The 19,186-nt window shown below is 60.2% G+C and overlaps 1 protein-coding gene across 6 annotated transcripts; it reads right to left on the reverse strand.

The window, feature by feature from the left end:
* Positions 1-5,719: 5,719 nt before the first annotated feature.
* Positions 5,720-15,981, reverse strand: WDR18 (WD repeat domain 18). 6 transcript variants are annotated; one of them, XM_030795576.1, is made up of 10 exons: positions 15,282-15,981; positions 13,863-13,973; positions 10,128-10,261; positions 9,681-9,822; positions 9,049-9,192; positions 8,869-8,933; positions 8,670-8,794; positions 8,166-8,332; positions 6,217-6,285; positions 5,720-6,060 (listed from the first exon to the last, which is right to left on the reverse strand). In XM_030795576.1, the coding sequence occupies exons 1-10, from the start codon at positions 15,525-15,527 to the stop codon at positions 5,929-5,931; spliced, it is 1,335 nt and encodes a 444-aa protein (XP_030651436.1). In that variant the 5' UTR covers positions 15,528-15,981; the 3' UTR covers positions 5,720-5,928. The 6 variants fall into 6 exon arrangements, 2 of the variants coding, with proteins under 2 accessions (XP_030651436.1, XP_030651437.1); XR_004026334.1 differs by having other exon boundaries at positions 6,030-6,060; positions 6,217-8,332; positions 15,661-15,981; XR_004026331.1 differs by having other exon boundaries at positions 6,030-6,060; positions 6,217-8,332.
* Between the last annotated feature and the right edge of the window lie 3,205 nt (positions 15,982-19,186).

A 19,186-nucleotide genomic window follows, 5' to 3' on the forward strand; every position in this document is an offset into this window, starting at 1 on the left:
GGGGAGTGGGACGTGCCTTGCCCAGGGTAGGGGAAAACAGAGCCTCCCAGTGGTTGTTTGAGGGCGGCGGTGACACCTGGCGGGGGCTGGGGACGCCTAACCACTGCCCATCCCTGCTCTGATTCAGGCCACAGATGGAATGGAGGTGCCAGGAAACGACTCTGCGCTTTAAAATTGGCCCCGACTTGCCGGGAGCGGTGGCTCACACCTGTCATCCCAGCACTTTGGGAGGCCGAGGCGGGCGGATCACGAAGTCAGGAGTTCGAGACCAGCCTGGCCAACATGGTGAAAATCCGTCTGTACTAAAAATACAAAAATTAGCCGGGCGTGGTGGCGGGCACCTGTAATCTCAGCTACTCGGGAGGCTGAGGCAGGAGAATCGCTTGAACCCGGGAGGCGGAGGTTGCAGTGGGCCGAGATCGCGCCACTGCACTCCAGCCCGGGCGACAGAGCGAGGCTCCGTCTCAAAAAAATAAAATAAAATAAGAACATAAAAATGGCCCGGACGCCCACGCCGTTCCTCTCCAGGATCCCTAACCCCTTCCACCAACGGTGGACCATTGCTCGGGCAGGGAAGTTGAGGCCCAGGAAGGGTCATGCTTGTCTTGCACATCCAGGGAACGGTCAGTTTCTAACCAGGCCAGCCCAGGGGTGTGTTCTAACATCCAGTGCACCCTGGGGAAACTGAGACAGGCATGTCTGATGGAAACCTATAGAGTAGATCTGCCCTCCAGCAGTGGGCAGGCAACTTGGGCCACAGAACTCCTCTTCACCCTTCAAAACCCAGTCCCAAATGCCCTGCCCTGAAAAACATTCCCTGCTTGCCACTGAGAAAATGCAGGAAGCACCACTCTCTGCCCCATTGAAGTCCTGCTGCTACCCACCCCGAACCCCCCACATTTCCATAACAGCCTACCATCTTTTTGTTCATTTCCTTCTTATTTAGTGACCATCTCTTCCACTCAGCTCTGGGAGGGTCGGGATGGGTCTGGCTTGGTTGCTGGCACACAGTAGGCACTCTATAATTGCTTGTGGCTTGGGCAACCGCCCAGACAAGGATGCTTGCTCACATTCCCCTCCTCCAGTGCCCTAGAGCCTTCCATAGCTCCCCGCTGTCTACCAGTCCCCAAGCCTGCCTATGTCCTCTGGGCCTCGGGGGGGCCTTCTGGGGCCCTGGCATCCCACAGGCGCCTGATAGACGGGGGCCGGCCGCATCCGCCTATCCATCTAGCACAGGACCTCCTCCCTGCTCGGGCATTCCTCATCCCGTCCTCCCGGCGGTGTCTCCCCAGATCCCGCAGCGCAGCAGAGCAGCCGCTGTGCTGGGAACATTCAGCTCTGATGAATGGATCTACACTCTGGCGATTATCTTCACACACACACACACACACACACACACACACACACACACACACCCCAAACCTCATCTCCTTTTGGAGCCAACGTTGGAGAGGTAGGAAAAAAATCCTCCATGAAATGAATAAAATGCCAAGTGGCAGCTGGTAAAATGGATTGGATTTTGAGAAGACCGGGGAGGGAGGGAGGGAGGGACGGCTCAGTTCCAGGAACCCGCAGGCCACCCCCTCCAGCCCCCTGGCTAGGTGTCCCCGGGAGCAGGACAAGGGGTCCCATTCCTGGGTCTGCGAGAGGTGCTGGGTCCTGGTGTCCTCAGGCACCACTGGGGCCCCGTCCCTCCCTGGGTTCAGCTCCCTCTGAGGAGCAAGAGTTCCTAGGGGCAGAGACTGCGTCTGCCCTCCTGGAACTCACCCTCCTGCCCTGCCTCAGTTTCCCCATCTGTACACGGGCAACTGTAGGCATTCCTACTCCCAGCTGCCATGTGAACAAGTGGACACGTGGAGGATACTTTTAAAAAATGTTTTATTGTGGTAAAATAGTCATAACATGAAATTTGCCCTCTTAACCATTTCTAGGTGCACAGCTCAGCCACATTAAGCACTCATTGCTATGTAGCCCTCACCACCCTCCTGTCCAGAACTTTCTCATCTTCCCAAACTGAAACTCTGTCCCCAGGGAACACTCATTCCCCGTCCCCTTCCCAGCCCTGACGCCTCCTATCCTACTTTCTGTCTCTGTGAATCTGACGACTCTAGGGACCTCCCAGGAGTGGAATCAGACAGGACGTGTCCTTTTGTGTCTGGTGTCTCACTGAGCGTGACGTCCTCAAGGTGCATCCATGCTCTGGCCCGTGTCTGAGCCTCACTTACTTTATTTTTTATTTTTGAGACTGCATCTCACTCTGTTGCCCAGGCTGGAGTGCAGTAGTGAGATCATAGGTCACTGCAGCCTCAACCTCCTGGGCTCAAGCGATCCTCCTGCCTTGATTTCCCAAGTAGCCGGGACCACAGGCGCACACCACACCTGGCTAAGATTTATATTTTTTGTAGAGATGGGGTTTTGTAGAGATGCTGCCCAGGCTGGTCTTAAACTCCTGTGCCCAAGCGATTATCCTGCCTGAGCTCCCACAGTGCTGGATTACTGGGTGAGCCACTGCATTGAGCCTTCTCATTCATTTTCAAGGCTGAGTAATATTCCACTGTGCAGAGGACCCATGTTGTGCTGACCCATCCAACCGCTGATGGACACCTGGTTTCCCCAACTTTTTTTTTTTTTTTTTTTTTAGACGGAGTCTTGCTCTGTTACCCGAGCTGGAGTGCAGGGGGGCAATCTCAACTCACTGCAACCTCCACCTCCCAGGTTCAAGCAATTCTGCCTTAGCCTCCCAAGTAGCTGGGATTACAGGCACATGCCATGACACCTAGCTAATTTTTGTATTTTCAGTAGAGACGGGGTTTCACCATGTTAGCCAGGACGGCCTCGATCTCCTGACCTCGTGATCCGCTCGCCTCGGCCTCCCAAATTGCTGGGATTACAGGCGTGAGCCACCGCGCCCGGCACTTTTTTTTTTTTTTTTTTTCTGAGACTGAGTCTTGCTCTGTCACCCAGGCTGGAGTGCAGGGGGGCAATCTCAGCTCACTGCAAACTTCACCTCCCAAGTAGCTGGGATTACAGGCACGTGCCATGACACCTGGCTAATTTTTGTATCTTTAGTAGAGATGGGGTTTCACTATGTTGGCCAGGCTGGTCTCCTGATCTCAGGTGGTCTACCGGCCTTGGCCTCCAACAGTGCTGGGATGACAGGCGTAAGCCACAGTGCCCAGCCTTCCCCCACTTTTTGGCTGTTGGGATGGAGCTGTTGTGAGCTTGGTGTGTGGATCATTTCAAAACCCCGCTTCTCATTCTCTTGGGTATATGCCCAGAAGTGGACTTGCTGGGTCCAACCTTAATGCTGTTTAATTTTTTAAGAACCTGACAGAATGGCCAGGCGCGGTGGCTCACGCCTGTAATCCCAGTACTTTGGGAGGCTGAGGCAGGTGGATCACCAGAGGTCAGGAGCTCGAGACCAGCCTGACCAACATAGTGAAAACCCATCTCCACTAAAAATACAAAAATTAGCCCCATTTTATGTCCACACCAGGGCATGGGAAGGTTGTGGCTTCTCCACCTCCTCGTCCATGATGTTTTCTGCTCTCAGCTTTGCTGGCAGCTGTCCCGGCGGCGCGCAAGGGCACCTCGCTGTGGTCTGCAGTCAAGCCCCGCCAGCCGCCCGGTCACCTGTGCACACTAGCATCCCCGCTCGTCAAGGCTTGGCCTCCCCAATCCCTGCGCCGTCCCTCTGAGAATCCGTGGGGCCTCCAGGGGCGGGGGGCGGGGGGTCTGAACGGTGGCGTCTCCGCTGTTTCCATCGCACCCAGACCGTCAATTACGACGCAGGGTGGAGCCGCGGTGCCCGAGCACGTCTCGGAACTCTGGGCGGAGAGTGTGACGACGGTGCGGGAGGAGGCGTGGAGAGGCACCGAGGGGGCTTGTGTCCAAGGACTCAGCGTGCAGGCGCACATGGAAGGAAACGCAGGGACTGAGGGGTGAGCTCCTGCCGCCCCCGCCCAGCTCCCGGAGTCTCCTGGCCGACCCGCCGGGGGATGCCCCCTTTCTGGAGACAAGAACATCGAGTCTGACCCGGCCAGGTGCCTGTCTGAGGCCACCGGGCGATTTCCGGGCCCTGCCCCATGGTGAACTCTAACCCTGTTCTACAGCCTGCGGAGGGCAGCCGACCTCAACCCCGGACGGCCGTGTGGTGCAGGCAGCTGCGCAGTGGCCTGTGTGTTCGTGCCTGGCTTACCTTGGGCTCCTGCAGCGGCTGCAGCCGAGTCCGGCCCCTGGGGGCCCCGGGCAGCCCTCCCTCTACGGCTGTGCACACCCTCATCCCAGCCCTGGCACCAGCCACAGGGTTGTGCCGATACCCCGGGTTGGTGGCTGGGGGTCCTGACTGGTGCTGGGAGGGAGCTTTGGGAGCCTCTGGGTGGTGACGGGGGGGGGAGGGGTCGTGGGAATGGCCCCAGGGGAACAGCAGGTACAGACCCAGGGAACTCAGCCAACCCCAAGGGACCCCCAGCTGCCTCTCCCCAAACCTGCGTGCTCCCAGCATGCAGGACCCGGCCTTGCAGGTCAGCAGAGTGAGTGGTTCATGATGGGACAGGAACAAGCAGGCTGTGCGCCCAGGGGAAGGGACCCTCGAGGGGCTCTCAGGGCTCTGAGCAGCCGAGGTGGATGTCAGTGCCAGGTGAGGGCCCAGCTGCCCTGACGCAGTGTGGCCAGGCTGCCAGCCGAGAGGAGTCAGAGCCCCGTAGAGGGGACAAGGACACAAATTAGCCTAAAAGCATGAACGCAGCGCTGGCGGCTGGCTAGAGGCTGCGGTCATTACCACGCCCGCTAAATCACACGGATTTTCTGGATCGTTAGGCAGGACTGTCAGTCAGGAGCAGCTTTCTGGAAGATTCTGGGCTGGGATCCAGGCGCTGGCTGGCAGTGACCCCAGGGCAGCAGGGCCTGGCCTCCCTCAAGCACGTCCTGTGGTGCGGCCGGGGGCAACTCCCTCTGGGGACAGGCTCAGATCGGACACCACCCCAGACCTGCCCCTTACCCCCTGATGGTCCCAGCCTGCAGTGGCCACCTTTGCTGGGTAGGGCAAGCCACCTCTGCCTGGGGAGGCCAGGGCACCTTTTGCTCAGAGAACCAGAACCACCCTGGGTTCACCCTTGGGTGGCTCTGGCTGGGCCCTGGGGAAGCCAGCAGGGACCCCAAGGCACCCGAAGGACACACCGGGAGGAGCCTGTGCTCCAAGGCCCCACCCACACCAGCTCCCTCCTCCTGCCTGGTCCTGAGCCCTGGGTTTCCACAGGGACCAGGGACCCCCGAAACCCTCCCTGAGAGCTGGGTCCTGCACCCGGGGAAACCCCTCAACCCTGGCGGCTGTGTCCACCCCCAAACGTTCCCAGGCCCGTCTCTCTACACCAAGCCACCTCCCTCAGGGACCCCACAAGGCTGTCTCCACTCAGACCCCCTGCATAGCAGACCGGAGGGGCCTGGCTTCCTGGTTCGTTCCTCAACCCCACCACCCCAGACCAGTGCCTTCTCGGGAGGGGGGCCATGCAAAGGCCCTCGGGCAATAGAGCAGAGTCAGAACTACAGGTGCTCGGGGCTCCATCGTAAAGCGCCCCTGTGAGGCCTAGCTTGCTGAAGGCCTCCACCTCCGGACGGAGGGTGCCGAGTGGGCTGAAGTCTGAGCTGGGCCGAGCAGCAGAGTGGAGTGTGCTGCACCCAGCTCCAGGCCACACCCAGACACAAGGAGGCCGGAGAGGAGGAGGTTTTATCCTCTTTTGTTAAAAACAACTAGCACCAATGTGACGCGTGCCACGAGACACCAAGACCGCCCAGTCACAGAGGAAAAACCTGCACACGACACAGAACTGAGAGTCCAGGCCTGGGGTGGTGGGGGCCACGCCCGCGGGCTCTGGTCGCTGGGAGGCGTGAGGCTCAGGCCTGGGCGCCTCGTGCCGGGGTCTCTGGGCCTCACTTGGCCGGCCGCGTGATGAAGCGCGTGGAGAAGTCGAACAGGTCCCGATTGATCTTGCGCAGATTGCGCACCTCGTCCTCCAGCTCCGTCACACGGACGCGCAGCTGGTCCTGGCCACCGAGCACGCTCTGTGGGAGAAGTGGGGGTCAGACGGCGGAAGTGGCCTGGGGTGTGCTGGAGGGGGGCCACTCACCCCCACTGGCCAGGACTGACCCCCGCCTCAGGCCCCGCCCAGCCCGAGGCCGCCCTTCCCGAGGCCCCGCCCAGCATCAGGCCCCGCCCACCTTCTCCATGGTGCTGCCCAGGACGGCCTGCAGCTGCTCCGTGCGGTCCAGGTAGCTGGGCTCCGAGCCCTACAATACAGGGAGCCACGTGACCTCGGGGCACGTCCTGTCACACACCACACGCTGCCCATCCCACCCCCGATAGTGTGGGCAGCCACTCGGCCAGGGAGGGGCCACCGTGATGCCCACAGACAGAAGGGGAGACTGAGACAGGGGCGTTCACCTCCCTCCAGCCTGCAGATGACAACCCTGACCCTGGCCATGCAGTCATCACCCAGCGCCTCAGGTCCTCCACGACTGCACCCAAGGATGTGGCTGGGGATGGGGGTGCAGATGGCCACACCACAGACAGGGGGCCTGCGCCAGACCTGGAAGGACCCACAAGCCCAGGGAAGGCTCTGGAACACAAGGCCGGGCGAGGGCCTCACGGACAGTGAGCACCTCCAGCAATGGGGAGAGCCCGGCCGGCCCAGTTTAAGGCCACTGCCCTGTACAGACGGACCAGTTACATGGAGGGACGTTGCTGGGGGATCAGAGGTCGGAAACCCGCTTCCTGGATGAAGCGCCTGTCTGTGGGAAAGGCCGACACTCCAGTGTCAGCTGGATTGCAACAAGGGTCACAGAGGACTGGCAGCTGTCGCGGGAGGAGGGGAGCCAGGCGGGGCGGCTAGGGAAAGGTGGCATTACCGGAGGGCGTGGCCTGGCCCCCTCCGGAATCCCACCATGGCCAGCTGGGTGGGGTTCTGGGGAGGGCGCTTGGCTGGGCAGGAATCGTGGGAGCCGAGGCTGCCCTGGGAGGAGGCAGTGGCTGGGCAGGCGCCCTAGTGTGGAGCTGGCTCTGTGCCGCTGCAGGCGTTTTCACTCCGAAGGTTCTGGCACTTTCTGAACAAAAAGGCTTGCCCCTCATCCTTGCGCCCACGCTGTTAGCAGTCAGTCCAGCCTGTGCTCCTGGCCTCCTTGCGGTCTGAGGGGCCTGCGGATGCCCAGACGGTGGGGGTCCCTTGCCTGCCCGCTCCGAGCCCACTGGTAGATGTGGGATGACAGAGCATCACTCCATCAGGCAGCGCGGACAAGGGAGATAACAGCATCTCCTGGTGCAGGGCCTGTCAGGCCGTCGGGCTGTCGGACACCCTCCAGATAAAAAAATCCATCTGTACTCAGGTAAGAAGAGGGTGCGCGGGGAGAAGTGCCAAGCGCCAGAGCCCAGCGAGGGACACAGACAGTGACGTGAGACACCAAGGACGCAGGCAGCTCACTGAAGGTCGGGGAGTGAGGCGGAAACACGCTGGGAAGCCTCCCCAGGCCCAAGGACCCCCAGCCCCCACCCCAGCCCAGCCCAGCCAACCACACGGGCTTCTATGAGGGTCCTGGGGCTGGGGTGGGAAGTGTTCTGGAAGTCCCTCTATCCTCAGAAGGTACGGGAGCCCACCCTAGCACCTGCACAGAGCGGGGGTCGGTGCTGAGCTGCAGGGAGTGAGGGCGTGACTGTGACCAGGCCGAGAGGCTGCCCCCAGCTCACATAGGAGCCACCTGCAGCCACCAGGGCCCCACCCGCTCCCTGCCCCCACGGCTGCTCCTGCACCTTCGGCAGCCCAGACATGAACCTTTTGGCCCTCACAGCCCAAAATATGGGGCATCGGCCCTTTGCAGAAAGACCTGACCGTCGTCGGATCTCCAGCGGCAGGAAGGCTGGTGTGTGGGGCGCGCAGCTCGGCCCTGCTGGCCGGGGGGCGAGGGGTGGTTAACTTCTCGGAGCCTCTGGGTCCATACTGAGAGTGGGCAGAGGCCCCACTGAGCATCACCATCCCACTCACAGGATGCGCCCTCCAGTGCCGGGCTTGGGGGGGAACCGCCGCACGGGCGCCAGGACCAAGGGAGCGAAGGAGCCCAGGGCCCGCGGGGTCTTCCGAGACAAAAGGGCAGTGGGGGTTCCCTGCTGGGGGCCGTACCTGCTGGTGGAGGCCCAGGCGCAGGGTGAGGCCCCCGTGGCGCGGCTCGTCCCCGTGCTCGGCGCCCAGCAGGTGCTTGTTGAAGTGGGGCAGCGGCAGGCTGGGCCTGAAGTCTGAGCTCAGCATGCTGACGGGCGCCAGCAGGATGGTGGCGTTGGTGACTGGGCCTGGGGGGCGCGGAGGTCAGGCCCCGCCCCACAGCACGCCAGGTTTCGCCCCATCCAGGGCAGTCCCCGCCCCCAGCCAGTCCCCGCGCCGTCCCAGCCAGGCCCCGCCCCACAGCAGGCCAGGTTTTGCCCCACCCAGGGCAGTCCCCGCCCCATCCCAGCCAGGCCCCGCCCCATCCCAGCCAGGCCCACAGCCAGTCCCCACCCCACAGCAAGCCAGTCCCCGCCCCCAGCCCAGCCAAGCCCGGAGCTCCTGGTGGCTTTTTCCCTTGGATCCCCGCGCCTTGCCTCCCCGCACCCTGCGCGCTGGCCGCGGGCTGAGCAGAGGCACGCCCACCTTTGAGGGCCACGGTCCGGATGCACTGCCTGCTCTGCACGTCCCAGAGGCGCACGGTCTCGTCGTGGGAGCCTGAGAGCAGCACGCTGCCGTCAGTGGACACCGACAGGCAGGTCACCTGGTTCCTGGACGGACAGACGGGGGTCAGGCACCAGACAGGACGTGCCCGGGAGCCCCCGCCCCGTTCCCACGTCCCCACCTGTGCCCTTTGAAGACCTTCCCGGCGTCCTGCTCTGGCTGGAAACTCCTCTCCCTCTGTCCAGGCTGTGAAGGCCGAGACGGGTGTGAGCCGCAGGCCCAATGCCCGCAGGCCCGACGCCCGCAGCCCCGATGCCCTCCGCCCCAGGGCAGGGTGCAGCCCACAGACCGCGGCACTCACCCAGGAGAAGAGGTCGACCTGGAAGATGGAGCCCTCACTGCCCCCGCAGAACATGTGGTGCTCAGCCAGGTCCATGGTCACCGCCATGATGGACACGTCAAAGAGGACGGAGAGAAGGAGCTCCCCCGAGGAGACCTCCCACAGCTGCGGGCGGGCAAAGGTCATGGGGCTCAGCCCGGCGCGGGGGAACCTGAGGACCCCGTGGGAACAGGAGCAGCAGGGAGGTCAGGCATCGGCTGTCCTCTGGCCCTAGGGCTTGGGACTTTGGGTGAAAGCCGTCACCATGTGGGTCTTCGGGGCCAGGGGACACGGCCTGTGCTGAAATGGAGCTTGGTCTCCGGCCGATGACCCCTGGGTCTCCCTCGCAGGACCACCGGCCACGACTCAAGCATAGCCATGCCCTCCGATTCCCCAGGCTTGGCCAGGGAGCCGGGCCAGAAACAGTGAATGAGTGGGAATTTCCAAGCTGGCAGACCTCCCTGGACGTCCTTGGGCTCAGAGCAGCAGGGGATTAAAAGCTGTCTGGAGTCCTGACAGCAGGGAGGGGGAGGAGGCGATTCCTGCATTCCTGGCTGAGGACCTGCGGCTGCTGGGCTCCGCTCATGCACCGTGGTGGGGTGGGGGCGGCGTACCTTCACCGTCTGGTCCAGTGAGGAGGTGGCCACCCGGGCCAGGGGGCCCCCAAAGCCGCAGTGCAGGTCCGTGATGGGGAGCGTGTGGTGAGACCAGACGTGCCGGGGCGCCGGGATCCTGGAGGGGTCGGCCTGCAGCACACTGAGCGGGGTGGGGCGGGTGCTCAGCAGGCGGGGAGGGGAGGGAACAGGGCAGTCCACGCCTCCAGCACCCACCTCACGCACACACCTGCCTCCACTCAGCAGCCTAGCCTGCCTCACCTGAGTAAACTCAAGGCGGGGGGGGGCCACGGTCCCCAGGACAAACCTGACCCCAAAGTGGGCATCCAGGACCCCTGGGATGATCATTCCATCCTCTGCACTCCAGCCCCCAAGAGAGAAGCCCCTTCCAGCCAGGGGCCTTGGCACCGCCTCTCCCCGCCTGAGCCTGGGTGCACAAGGCGCTACCTGCAGAGGCTCCAAGCCAGCACCAGGCAGTCCTTGCCCCCCGAGATGAAGTGGCTGCTGTCCCCTGTGAACTGAAGGCAGGAGACGTCCTGGTAGTGTCGACTCAGGATGACCAGAAGGTTCCCGGTGGAGACCTGTGAGGGGCAGAGGGTATCCAGGTGAGGGGAGGAAAGGGGGGCCGCAGCCCCAGGAGCCCATCACCACACGGCCACAGCCACACTGTCGCCCCCTGCCTGCCCTGCCGCAGGACTGCGGGGCGACCCTGCCAGGGCAGGGGCCAGCAGGCACAGCGGGGCCTCGTCGCACCCCTGCCTGGGCTGGGTGGGCACCTGTTCCCACCTCGTCCCCACCTGTGTGATGGCCCAGGAAGGGGGCAAGTTTCCTGCCCTTCCCTGCTGTCTCAGGGGGGTGCCAGTCCCCTGTGAGCCTGACCCCAGGCTTCCTGTGTGGGCCCCGTAGGAACGGCTGCACTCAGGACCTGCAGGCGGCTCCCAGCATTCAGCGGGAAGTCGCTTCCGGGCAGGCGGTGGTGGCCTGACCGGGGGTGGGGGCAGCTTGAGCTCCAGCAGAAAGCCAGGCAGCTCCGTCTGAGGAAGAGGACAGGAAGCCCCTTCCAGGACGCCTGGCGAGGGCTGAGATGCTCTGGTTCGGGCTGTGGGTTCGAGGGCTGAGATGCTCTGGTGCGGGCTGTGGGTTCAGGGCTGAGATGCTCTGGTGCGGGCTGTGGGTTGAATCGTGTGTTTCCCCCCAAAAGCATGTTAAAGTCCTGACCCGGGACCTGCGAATGGCCTCATTTAGACGCAGTGTCTCTGCACATATAAGAAGTTAAGATGAGGTGGTCCTGGAGCGGGGGCCTCCATCCAGTGTGTCCCGGTTGTTGTAGGCTGAGAGAAGTGCAAACACACAGGGGCTCCACGTGGCAGCGGTGGCAGCAGAGGCAGGGGAGAGTCACCCACAAGCTAAGGGGGGGCGCCGGCCACCACCGGAGAGGTGGGAAGGCTCTTCCCGAGGCCTCCAGGGCCAGCGTGGCCCTGCAGACACCTTGATTTAGGACATCTGGCCTCCAGGATGGGGGCCGACTTTCTGTTGTCGAAAGTCCCTCTGCATCGTGCTTTGTTGGGGCAGGCAGAGCCTGCTGAGCCGAGATCTGACAGGCCATGCCCTCTGTGGGCCTCGCTTTCCTCACATGCAAAACCCAGGGTGGATGGGGAGGGTTAAATGGCATGAGATGAAGCAGGGTCCAGGTCGGCCCCAAACCACAGAGGGCGGCTCCGGTGACCACCAATGCCCGGGGACGGGACAGACAGGGCAGCATCAGAGCATCGGTGCCTCCTGGGAGGTCCCTAGCCCTGTGGCATGGGAGGGGCGGACCAGCTCCCACCCCACAGCCCCGGTTCTCAGGTTTCCAGCCCACTCCTGACTCACCACTCATGTGCCTGTCACCCACACAGAGAACAGTTGGACGATTTCAACCGTGGCAGGGGGGTACAGCGGAGGCAGTCCTGGCCTAAACTCCAGCTATGTGGGGCACCCCCTTGTGGTCACAGCTCACGCCGGTCAGAAACTCTCCAGAAGGGTCAGCCACAGTGGCTCACCCCTGTCATCCCAACACTTTGGGAGGCTGAGGAGGGCGGATCAACTGAGGCCAGGAGTTCGAAACCAGCCTGGCCAACGTGGCAAAACTCCGTCTCTAATAAAAATACAAAAATTAGCCAGGCATGGTGGCGGGTGCCTCTAATCCCAGCTACTCGGGAGGCTGAGGCAGGAGAATCACTTGAACCTGGGAGCCCGAGGTTGCAGTGATCTGAGATCGAGCCACTGCACTCCAGCCTGTGCAACAGAGCGAGACTTCATCTCAAAAACAAAAACAAAAAACAAAACAAAACAAAAACTGGAGGAGGCTAGGGGAGCAGGGGTCTGGCAGTGGGTACCACCCAGCACACTGACCTGAGGCAAGAACAGGAAGGGGTCCCGCCTAAGACATCCCCCATGGGGTGATGACACATTTAATTCCTACCCACATGCCCCTCTGCACCAGACTGACAGCAACCAGGGCCAGGAGGTCTATCGTTAGGGGTGACTCGTGAGCTACTGCCTCCCTGCCTCAGTTTCCCTCTCAGCAACAGCATCCTAGTTTCAAAATCATGGACTGAGACTTAAAAGCCTTGGGATCCCAGGCATGGTGGCGCATGCCTATAATCCCAGCTACCTGGGAGGATCGCTTGAGCCCAGGAGTTCAAGACCAGCTATGGCAATGTAGTGAGACCCCATCTCAAAAATAAGTTTAAAAATTAAATACATACACACGTGTCCTGAGGGTGAGATAATGATGCCTCCTGTCATTCCTGTGCTCCCCGTCCTGCCCTCTCTTTTTTTTGGAGACAAGGTCTTGCTCTGTCACCCAGGCTGGAGTGCAGTGGTACAATCTCATCTCACTGCAACCTCCGCCTCTCGGATTCAAGTGATTCATTCTCATGCCTCAGCTTCCCAAAAAGCTGGGATTATAGGTGTATGCCACCATGATCAGCTAATTTTTGTATTTTTTGCAGACATGGGTTTTCACCATGTTACCCAGGCTAGTCTTGAACTCCTGGCCTCAAGTGATCTGCCCGTCTCAGCCTCCCAAAGTGCTGGGATTCCAGGCATGAGCCACCATGCCCATACCCTGGTGGCCTTTTTATCTCTCAGAGAATGCTCATGGCCACCCAGCCCTCTCAGTTCTCTGAGCAGCCCACTGGGGGAGGCAAGGACAAGGTCAGGAAGGGCAGAAACATGGTTACCTTTGGGTCTTCTGGCCCCAAATCTTGTACTGTCTGCCCTGCTCTATGTGGGGTTTAGGGCAGGTCTCCTCCGAAATATAATGGACCATTTATCTCACACCGCAGCTACGATATGGGCCAAACTCCAAGAGGCCTGACTTTGTGAATGAAGTCTTCCTGGCACATCTCTGCGCCCACTCACTCACACATCATCCAGGGCTGCTTCCCCTAACCAGGGCAGAGCTGAGAAGCTGACCTAAATGTAAAGCCTGAACAGTTCACTCTGTCTCACAGCGACAGCATGGCAGGATCCGGGCTGTTAAGCGTGTCTAGGAGTTGCTGTCACCTGGTTGCTCCAGCAGTAAGAAAAAGGAGGCATTGGCTGGGCGTGGTGGCTCACGCTTGTAATCCCAGCACTTTGGGGGGCCGAGGTGGGTGGATCACCTGAGGTCAGGAGTTCGAGACCAGCCTGACCAACATTGTGAAGCCCCGTCTCTACTAAATACAAACAAATTAGCCAAGTGTGGTGGCGGGCGCCTGGAATCCCAGCTACTCAGGAGGCTGAGGCAGGAGGATTGCTTGAACCTGGGAGGCGGAGGTTGCATTGATTACCGGCATAAGCCACTGTGCCCGGCCGCCCTTTATAACTTTCAAGTCACAAGTGCCAGGTGCTGCCCCCTGCGTGGAAGAGATGCCCGCTAGCCCTGGAAGATGCTGTGGTGTGTGAGTGCTGGGGACTGGGCTGCACTGGGCTCTATCCAAGCACTCAAGGCAGGATTAGGGCCGCTTTGGGATCCCCAAGAGTCTCGAGGGGACCTGGAGAAAGGAGGCAGCAGGGTGAGGCTTAGGTTATAACCCCTGAGCAGTCACCCATCCCAGGGCCCCAGGCCGCAGGGTCGTTCCCTGGTGAGCTGCAGGCGAGGCTCAGCAGGGCTGAGATGTCCCGTGGGAAACCCTCACGCTTTGCTCCTCTTACCTCCCACAGATGGATGCTTTCTGCAACTCCTGCCAGGACGTAGAGACCGTTGGGTGACGCGGTCAGACAGGTGACAGGCCCGGGGCACATGATCTTCTGCTGGAGCTGGTCCTAAGGATGCACAGTCAGCCTCGTGAGCCCCGCGCAGGACACGGGAGCTCCTACAGCAGTGGAGGCCGAGGGGCAGGGACGTCTTGGCAATGGCTTAGTCAGAGCACCAGGAAGAGGAGTTGGGAGCAGGGTGGTTTGAGCAAATGCATGGTCCAGCGAGGAAGTGTTCGCCCCTGCAAGAGGCTTCGAGGCTGGAGGTGGTAGATGTGAGGCTGGTGCTTCCTCTGAGGGTCAGAGGGGCCCTGGCTGGGAGGAGCACAGGAACAGAACAAAGAGGATCTAGAAGGACACTGGGGCCCAAGAGCCCAGTAGGCTTGTGTCCCAATCCTTCTATCCATAATGTCCAACCTAAGACCTCAAGCCTCAGCTTCCTCCTCTCTAAAATGGGAAAACTCAGCCGGGCATGGTGGCTCACGGCTGTAATCCCTTTGGGAGGCTGAGGTGGGCGGATCACTTGAGGTCAGGAGTTCGAGACCAGCCTGGCCAACATGGTGAAACCCTGCCTCTACAAAAAATACAAAAGTGAGCCGGGTGTGGTGGTTGGTGCGGGCCTGTAGTCGCAGCTACTCAGGAGGCTGAGGCCCGAGAATCGCTTGAACCCTGGAGGCGGAGGCTGCAGTGAGCCGAGATCGCACCACTGCACTCCAGCCTAGGCGATAGAGTGAGACCCTGTCTCAAAAATTAAATAAAATGAGAGAAATATATGAGTTGTGCATGGACTCCGTCAGGCAATGCCGGAGCACGGAGCCAGTCCCAAGACATCTCAGCGGGCACACGGGGGACGCGAGTAGCTTCAGGGACTGGCTGCATTTTGGGCTTGGGGGTAGAGGGGAAACTGTGGGCGACGGTGAGTATCTGTTGCTTTATTGGAGGGATAAACGTATGAGTTTCCTGCGCCACCCCTTCACGGCAGACTCCCCCAGACCTTGGTCCTTCTCCCTTTTCCTCCAGAACCACAACATCCACAGAGCTCATAGGCCCTTTTTAATCAAATTTCGCGCTCCAAGAACTCGTGCATGCGCAATTGCCCCAAGGGACCCCCCGGAGCGTCTCCATTTCCCCCACTGCCCCCACCGCAGCCCAGGCCTGAGCCCCGCGCGTGCGCAAAGAGGCCTGACAGGTCGCACGTATCTCCCCAACGCCCCCAGACCCGCGCATGCGCAGAGCGTCCGAACGGAGACCACCTGCCCCCCACGCCAATTCCCACTCAGGGTGCACGCGGCCCCCACTAACCCATCCCCCGACTTTAGCCTCGGGCGCCCCGTGACCCCCGCAGCCGAGCCCAGCAGCAAGCCCGCACCGCCGCACCTTCCGCTGCAGCTCCCAGGCGCTGATGTAGTTCTTGCCCAGCTGCGCCGCCAGCAGATACTCGTCATTGAGCAGCGCTAGGCCGCGGGGTCCCGCCTGGCCGCCGCGGTAGGTGAGCAGGTTGGCGCCCGAGTGAAGTTCCCACACGATGCAGCTCCACATCGGGGCCGCAGAGTCCGTACACACGGCCACCTCCATGGGCGCCGCCATCTTGCTTTCCCCGCCGCCCCGGACGTGCGTCATCATCAGCGAGACGCGGACGACTGCGCCACGCGGGCCAGAGCGGCGGCCCCGCGGCCCCAGCGGGTGGCCGACCTGCGCATGCGCCCGTGCCTCGGAGTTGGGGGGGCTTCCTTGTGAAATGGGGTTTCCTGCTTACCTGAGACTCGAGGGTCGCGCGGCCTGCTTAGAGATCTGGGGAGGCGACTTCTTCCAAGGCCCAGGGTCTCCGGCGATCAGTTAGAGCTATAGAGCCGGGGTACCTGACTTGGCCTTTAACTCCTGGGCATTTTTGGCCAAGTGACTCAACCTCTTGGATTCATTTATTTTTAAATGTTCAAATAGTAAAGTTCCGACGTCACAGGCCTAAATGACACATTGCACCTAAAAGAGCGCACACCCAGCAACATGGCTAGTTGGCGATGAATACATTGGAATTCACTGCTTCCTTATTTATTTAGTTTTGTAGAGCCAGGCTCTCGCTGTCTTGCCCAGGCTGGCCTCGAACTCCTGAGCTCAAGTGATCCTCCCCGCTCGGCCTCCCAAAGTGCTGGGATTACAGGCGTGAGCCACCGCGCCCGGCCCAGTGTTTCCTTATTGGTCGACATCTGCCTCCCCCTTGACCCCTCTTTAGGGGCCTCAGCATCTAAATTATTAGTCGGATAACTTGGTGTAGGTCAAATAAGTCGCCAGTTCTGTCCCAGCCAAGCAGAGTCTAACCTTATGTCACGGCTGCCCGTCACGGGCCATGTCTGAAAACAGCATTCAAAAAAAAAGTCCGGGCGCTTTGGCTCAGGCCTGTAATCTCAGCACTTTGGGAGGCCGAGGTGGGTGGATTACCTGAGATCAGGAGTTCGAGACTAGCCTGGCCAACATGGCGAAAACCCGTCCTTAGAAAAAGTACAAAAAGCCGGGCGTGGTGGGAGGCTGAGGCAGGAGAATCGCTTGAACCCGGGAGGCGGAGGTTTCAGTGAGCTGAGATCCCGCCACTGCACTCCAGCCTGGGCGAATGAGACTCTGTCTCAAAGAAAAAAAAATTAAATATTATTTATTTATACTAAATATATATCTAGTAGAGATGGGTGGGGGTCTCACTGTGTTGCTCAGGCTGGTCTCCAACACCTGGGCTCAATCCTTGGCCTCTTAAACCGCTGGGATTACAGGCTTCAGCCACAACGTCTGGCCTAAAAACAGTATGTTTTAAAATGTGCAATTAGCTGCCAACGCCTTAAAAAGGGAGCATTCGTTTAAAAGACTGGATTTCCGCCCTGGGGTTGTAGCTGACCTGGGTCGTGTACCTTCGAGCAGCAAGAGGCAAGGGCTGGAGGCTGGATGCGGGGGTGCGGTCCCCGGAGGCGGTGCGACTCCCGGCCCGCGGCTCCTGGCGGAGGGCACGGCCGGGGCAGGAGGTTGGTGCCTGAGCGTGCGGCGCCGCAGCTCCGCTGGCCGCCAGGTGGCAGGCGCGAGCCACCGACCCGGGGCCCAGGCCAGAGAGGGGGCGGCCCCGGGGACCCGCCTGGTCGGCAGGAGGGGCCGTTTGAGCGGGGAGCCAACGACCCCCAGAGAACCGTGTGCGGGGCAGGCCCGTGCGAAGGCCCTGGGGCGGGACCACGGATCGGAGCGGGGCCGGGCCGTGCAGGGCCTTGTGAGCGAGGCCTGGATTTCATTTTATCTTGGAAGGGACGGAGGGAGGAAGTCCAATCCAAGGACCTGCTGTGCCTCCAGAGTTTCCTCCAACCTCATTTTTATTTTCTTTATTTTGCGACAGTCTTGCTCTGTGGCCCAGGTTGGAGTGCAGTGGCGTGATCTCGGCTCACTGCTACCTCTGCCTCCCTGGTTCAAGCGATTCTCCTGTCTCAGCCTCCCCAGTAGCTGAGATTACAGGTGTGAGCCACCACGCCCAGCTAAGTTTTGTATTTTTAGTAGAGATGGAGTTTCACCATGTTGGCCAGGCTGGTCTCGAACTCCTGACCTCAGGTGATCCGCCCGCCTCGGCCTCCCAAAGTGCTTGGATTACAGGCGTCAGCTACTGAGTCTGGCCTCCAACATTATTTAAAAAACATTATTAAAAAAAATCGGCGGGGCGTGGTGGCTCACGCCTGTAATCCCAGCACTTTGGGAGACCGAGGTGGGTGGATCACAAGATCAAGATCATCCTGGATAACAAGGTGAAACCCGTCTCTACTAAAAATACGAAAATTAGCTGGGCGTGGTGGTGCATGCCTGTAATCCCAGCTCCTCGGGAGGCTGAGGCAGGAGAATCATGCAATCATGGCTCACTGTAGGCTCAAATTCCTGGGCTCAAGCCTTCCTCCCACCTCAGCTTCCCGAGTCGCTGGAACCACACTCAACTAATTTTGTGCTTTTGTTTTTTTGCAGAGACAGGGTCTTGCTTTGTTGCCCCAGGCTGGTCTTAAACTCCCAGGCTCAAATGATGCTCTTGCCTCGGCCTCCCAAAGGGTTGGGATTACAGACATATGCCACTGCGCCTGGCCCTGTTTTAATTTTTACTTTATTTTTATTTTCTGTAGACAAGCGGGAGAGGTGGGTCTCACCGTATTGCCCAGGCTGGTCTTTTTTTTGAGATGGAATTTTACTCTGTTGCCCAGGCTGGAGTTCAGTGGCGTGATCTCAGCTCACTTTGACCTCTGCCTCCTGGGTTCAAGTGATTTTCCTGCCTCAGCCTCCTGAGCTAGCTGGCATTGCAGGTGTTCACCACCATGCCCAGCTAATTTTTGTATTTTTAGTAGAGATGGGGTTTCGCCTTGTTGGCCAGGCTGGTCTCGAACTCCTGACCTCAGGTGATCCACCTGCCTCAGCCTCCAAAAGTGCTGGGATTACAGGAGTGAGCCACTGCACCTGGGCTTTTTTTCATTTTTCTTTTTCTTTTTTTCTTTTTTCTTTTTGAAATGGAGTCTTCCTCTTGTTGCCCAGGCTGGAGTGCAATGGCACAATCTCAGCTCACTGCAACCTCTGCCTTCCGGTTTCCAGCGATTCTCCTGCCTCAGCCTCCCGAGTAGCTGGGACTACAGGCATGTGCCACCACGCCCGGCTAATTTATTTTGTATTTTTAGTAACAATGGGGTTTCACCATGTTGGCCAGGCTGGTCTCAAATTCCTGACCTCGTGATCTGCCCACCTCAGCCTCCCAAAGTGCTGGGATTACAGGCGTGAGCCACCGCGCCTGGCTCATTTTTAGTTTTTCTTACAGAGTCTGGCCCTGTCGCCCAGGCTGGGGTGCAGTGGCACCATCATAGCTCACTGTAGCCTCAACCTCCAGGGCTCAAGCGATCCTCCCACCTCAGCCTCCCGGGACCACAACTGCACACCACCACGCCTGACTAACATTTTAATTTTTCGTAGATAGGGGCTCTTGCCGTGTTGCCCAGGCTGGTCTTGAACTCCTGGGTTGAAACCATCCTCCTTCCTCCACCTCCCAAGGTTCTGGGATTACAGGCATGAGCCACCGCCTGGCCCAGCCTGGCAGTTTTTAAATTCCTGGGTTCCAGGACACCCAGCAGACCGGGCAGGTGTGGGCTGCTGCCACAGGCAGGAGAGGGCAGGGGCAGCAGGAAGCCGATGGACTACAGTCTCCACCTTCTCACAGGCCTCCTGCTGCGGCCCAGCCCGAGCCAGGCCTTCCTCCCCTCCTCCCCTCCCTGGGGACGTGGCCAGGCCAGGCTGCA

Source organism: Nomascus leucogenys, chromosome 17, assembly GCF_006542625.1.
Source record: "Nomascus leucogenys isolate Asia chromosome 17, Asia_NLE_v1, whole genome shotgun sequence".
Lineage (NCBI taxonomy): Eukaryota > Metazoa > Chordata > Mammalia > Primates > Hylobatidae > Nomascus > Nomascus leucogenys.